Consider the following 5485-nt stretch of genomic DNA (forward strand, 5'->3'; position numbering starts at 1 on the left):
TATTCTGATCTGTGAAAACTTTCACAGTTCAGTTTGGTTCAGTTGACACTTCCCTGAGTCATGTACATCACTATTCTGATCTGTGAAAACTTTCACAGGTCAGTTTGGGTCAGCTGACCCTTCTCTGGGTCATGTACATCACTATTCTGATCTGTTAATTTATGTCATTATGTTTTGTAAAAAAAATTTAAACTTCTGCAATACAATTTAATTTTGTAATTACATTGAATTTTAAGCTTCTTATGCTGCCGTTATATGCATATAATTATATTATTTATACATCTGTATGTATATATACATGTGCATATATTGCTGTAGATTTAATTATTGTTATTGTTATTATTATGATTATTATTATTGGCGCCAGCATCTCTTTAGCCTCCTTTGAGCTCACTGTGAGATCCTTGAGCAGATCTTTGCAGTTCATGGGCCAAACATCTTACTATGTTTGTTTAGAATCCTCAGTTGCAAAACAATCACAGACATTAGATACATAAAATCATGAATCTTGAATGTGGAACAGAAGCACACAGAACCGCTTTCCTCTACCACCAACGTTTTATTCAATCTTTCAGATTAAATTTTCCGTAAAGAATTGGAATACAATGCAATACTTACAAAATGGAATCAAAACCTAAAAACAGGACCAATCATCTTTGCGTCTGATAAAACAAAAGGGTTGATGGGATTGCGTTAAAAGAAGGAAAATAAAAATTCACTGCAATCATTGTAGAGTAGGAACCACAGGTCATTTCAAGACCTCATCATAGCTCACTAACGCCACATTAACCGTAAGTGGCCAAATGATCAATTAGTACAGTGCTTGTGCTAAAATGTATATCTTTTATCGAAATAAAATAAAAGTGGCTTGACCGATGACACAGTCAAGTGTTAAAATTCATTAAAAAATAAAAAAATAAAAAATTATAATGATATGTAGGCAATAGAAATCAAAGTACTCATACTATAGTAAAAAAAATAAAAAAAAAGGTTAAAATGGCAGCATGAAAGATAACATTGCCTGGGACCTGTGTGATTTAAAGACCCTCAAACCCGGTCTGGGTACAAATGGATTATCTATTTACAAAAGATGAACATCCAAACTATGCATGGTGGCCAGAAGACTAAAACTGAATAGAGACGAGAAATGAAAACCATCCCTTCACGCCTATATATATATATGCTCTGTTCCTGTATGCACACAAAATAAGCCTGCACCTTTGGAAAGATTATTTACAGCTCTTCAGTTAAATTTCAAAGCTATTTAAAATATACTTAATGCATAAAAATAAAGATTTTGGCATTCTCATGCTTCTTCCTCTTCTGATTGCGAAGTTCTACAAGAACCTCGTGAACCCGGAAGGTCTGTGAAGTGCCTCGTCCTTCAGGTAGGGAGCAGTCATCCAGCCTGCTAGGGGGCGCTGTGAGATGGGTTAGTCGGGGTCGAGGGAGTACTGAACAATACAGGGTCAACGTTAGAGCATCTAAAGATTCCTTTTACCATCATCTTGTCACTCTAATTCATCTTGGACATCACTGCGCCATAAATGCCAGAAGTTGTACTCGCTGCATTTCTGGGGGCACCTTCATTAACCCCCTTGTCTCCATTTGTTCATGTCACAAGCAAAAACCAGACACGGATGAACAGACAAAGAAATCGAAAGACGGAGATATGGAGCTGAAGTGGTTTGCGGGGTCGTTCCCTCAATAGTCGTCTCTCCATGAATGTCCTTCAATGTGGCTTAAGCTTAGAGTTGGATCTCAAATGTCTTGTGGAGCTCGGTGGAGAAGGGGTTTGTGGGTGATGGAGCGGTGCGTTGCTGTGAGCGGCTCTCCAGTGCGGCCCACTGGGCCTCGAAGGCATCGGCCTGTTGCTGCACTGCCACAGACTGCGCAGGTGACGACACTGCCGTCCAGCTGTTAGCCCCATTAAATGTGGCATTGACTTTCGGTGGCTGCAGCACTGTGGCGTTTGACACCGGAGGTAGGAGCGGTTTGCTGAAGGGGCTGCACACAGCCTGGGTGTCAAACTGGCCTGTTGGTGGTGTGGAGAAGGGTGAAGACTGGAGCTGCGCCTGGGGCACCTGAACAGGTACCGGGATGGGCTGAGTTTGCGTGGCAGAACCGAACACGTTGGCCACCATCTGCGAAGGTGTAATGCCGACCACCGGAAAGGCTGGTTGCACAAACGGGATTCCATTGGACACTGGGAAGGACGCCGGCGCCTGAGCGTGGAAAGCCGGCTGGCGTGGGGGTACGGTAGGAACCGCGGATGGGGGGGTGCCTGGCATGAAGGGAGCAGAAGGGCCGGGGGCGGGGAAGGGCTGCTGAGCGGGAGGCGTGTTGGTTCTTGCGATGACGGCGGGTTGGTGGGCTCGAACAGACTTGGTCACCTCCTCCAGCCAGCGGTCGGCTTCCGATGGCGTACGTTTGTGAGAGGAGGCAGGTGAAGAAAGAGCAGGTAAGGCTCCCGCTGCGGGTGCAGGATTTGCCCACTCGCTCCCTACAGGACACAACAAGAACAGTTTTTGGTAAGCATGCCATTTATTCTGGTAAACTGTTAACAGTTTAGAGCAGGGGTGTCCAAACTCCCAAACTGTCCTGCAGAGTTTAGCCTCAACACACCTGCCTGGAAGCTTACTGTATGCCAAGTAAGACCTTGATTAGCCGGTTCAGGTGTGTCTAATTGGGGTTGGAGCTGAACTCTACAGGACAGTGGCCCTCCAGGAGCAGGACCGGACACCCCTGGTTTAGAGGCTCTCGCTCTAGGGCTGGGACTCCAAAAGGAATCAAGCTTTCAATTCTGAGACATTCGGAATCGAGTGCTGATTCCAAATTCTGGAGTTGATTCCGCTCCAGAGAATCGAGTCCCCAGAAGAGCCTTATTCAATGCAACAATAGCTCATTTGCTATCTCAAAAAGATCATCCATACATCATTCACATGGAATGCATTCTTACGCATTTTAAGTGTTTTTAAGTGGCCAATGGTCAACGAGGTCCATCTATCCCATTGGTTCCCAATCCTAGTCCGGGATTACCCCCAGCACAGCACATTTTAGACGCCTCCCTCCCCAAACACACCCGAATCAACTCATCAGATGATCAACTCACAAGACTTCAAGACCTCTAATGGGTGTATCAGATAAGAGAGACATAAAAAATGTTCAGTGCTGGTGGTTCTCCAGGACACAAAAAGCCTCCTGCCAGACAAGAGTGTGAGTGAGTTCTCTTTCGCAGTTTACTGCACTATATATAACTCTCTCTTTATATAACTCTTCTTATTCCTTTCTATTGTTTTACAGACAAGACATTCTTTGATTCTTATATAATAATTCCAACAGGATGGTGAATGCTGAACAAAACATTTTTTAACCATATACTTTTGTTTAAACATACATTTTCAAATACGTCAGTATAAATAGACTGTGACCATGACTGTCTGCTCAGATGCAAACTACAATTAGCATCTAAAATAAACCAAATAAGTTGCATGCTTATACTTGTGAAGTCACTGAAAAGCAGTTTTAAGATTTATGCAACAGCTGCTCACAGTAGCATAACCTTACATTATAACCAAAATGAGTTTCTCAGCAACTATTCTGCATGGTCAGCACTTCCTGTGGCAGGAAGCCCAGCTCTTACCTATGTGTGCTGTGGTGGGGGCCGTGTTTGGGGTCTTGGCCCAGGGGTTAGTCTCTCGGACAGGCAGCGGGGGCGGCAGCACGGGTGAGTTAACTGCAGCAATTACAGTGACATTAGGCGGCGGGAAGGCAGGAACTGCACCGTTAACTACAGCAGCAGACAGGACGTGAAGATTAGAGACAGAGCCGGACACAAGCAGACAGAGTGCTAACACATAGAAATGCACACACACACACACACACACACACATTAGGGGTTGTGAAGACGATTCAATTAGTTCTGACACTAATCAAGGTTCTGGGTCTGTAGAGAGACTAGTCTTGAATCGCATGATTTTAGTTGTGCTTGTTCAAAGTATGGTGACAGCAGGAGGAAAATTCCTCTGTTGTCAGAATATACGACATAAGCTTTGTATTAGTAATGGAGATGGCTGACAAATTTACTAGTTAGTTGTTGATGAGTTTATTTGTATACTGTATGTATCATGGTTTCCACAAAATTAAGAACTTCTTTCAAAAACATCAACATTTTTTAAATAAATCAAACATTTGAATGTCATTATATATCAAGTTCAGGTCATTTTTGACAAAAAAAAAGTTTACATTCATTCTGATACAGATGCTGCACAGTGTGTGTTGACTCTTTTACATAATGTAAACACTGACCAGCTGACTAGTAAAAATGGGTAATGGTGCAAGCCATAAACCAACCATCTACTCCTTTGTAAACTACTGAGAGTGTGAGGGTGTAGCTGACCTGGAGCAGAGGGTGACTGTGGTGAGGAGGCGGGTTTGGGCATCGGCGCTGAGGAGAACGGGTCCTCTGGAGGCCCACTGAAGGTGGATGTGATCTGAGTGCACAGAGAGCTGATGCTGTCGCCCTCACTCTCCACCTCCACCTCCGGCACTGTTAAACACAAACACACAGAACAACATTCACTACTTACATCTGCTGCAGGAAACACCGGTGCTCTGAAGGCAACAAAAGAATACTGTAAAAGTTTTAGGTACAATAAGAGAAGGGGAAAGAGAGGAGGACACCTAATATAGTAGGGCTGATTTTCCTCAATTTTAATCAATTCTCGTTTTGATTACCTGATATTGGTTCTTAAATCTCTTATTCGGTGCTGTTTTCAGCTGATGCATGAACTAAACTTCACCAAAGCATTATTTGTAGTGCAATTACCATCCAATAATCATCTTCTTGAGAAAATGGGACATGTATCCTATCTGATATATACAGTATCCAAATGAATCAAAATTAAATCGAATCGCAAGCTTGTGAATCTAATTGAATCAAACATAGATTCACATAGAAAATTCATTTTAAATTGTAATAATCATAATGTTACTGTTTTTATTGTATTTTTGATTAAATAAATGCAGGCTGGGTGAGCATAAGAGACTTTCAAAAACATAAAAAAAAATGCTTATTGACCCCAAACTTTTGCATGGTAACATACATACAAAATTCTGAAATGTATGAACATCACATCCCTGAAGCCCTGATCTAGTGTGACGACATTCAGACATTTCTTTGGACTTAAAGGGGTGATATGATGCGATTTCAAGTTTTCCTTTCTCTTTGGAGTGTTTACAAGCTGTTCGTGAATAGATAAGATCCCTAAAGTTGCAAAGACTAAAGTCTCAAACCCAAAGAGATATTCTTTATAAAAGTTAAGAGTCAACCACGCCCTCCTAAAACGGCTCGTTCTAACACGCCCCCACATGTCTACGTCACGATGTGGGAAGATTTGCATAACGCCGCCCAAATGTTCACGCAAAGAAAGAAGACGTGACTTTTATTTTTGCTGTAGTATTGTTGCTGCCGCCGCCGCCATGT

General features: G+C 42.6%; 1 protein-coding gene across 1 annotated transcript in view; it reads right to left on the reverse strand.

The window, feature by feature from the left end:
- Positions 1 to 539: 539 nt before the first annotated feature.
- LOC107758710 (protein numb homolog) overlaps positions 540 to 5485 on the reverse strand; it is an 81854-nt gene continuing 76908 nt past the window's right edge. The window contains exons 8-10 of the mRNA XM_016576510.1: positions 4400 to 4549; positions 3644 to 3790; positions 540 to 2503 (exon numbers count right to left, since the gene is read on the reverse strand). Of these exons, the coding sequence (XP_016431996.1) occupies positions 1749 to 2503; positions 3644 to 3790; positions 4400 to 4549 (1052 nt within the window). The 3' untranslated portion in view covers positions 540 to 1748. The remainder of the gene's footprint in view (positions 2504 to 3643; positions 3791 to 4399; positions 4550 to 5485) is intronic.

This window comes from Sinocyclocheilus rhinocerous, unplaced genomic scaffold (genome assembly GCF_001515625.1).
Source record: "Sinocyclocheilus rhinocerous isolate Xijiao unplaced genomic scaffold, SAMN03320098_v1.1 scaffold2882, whole genome shotgun sequence".
NCBI lineage: Eukaryota > Metazoa > Chordata > Actinopteri > Cypriniformes > Cyprinidae > Sinocyclocheilus > Sinocyclocheilus rhinocerous.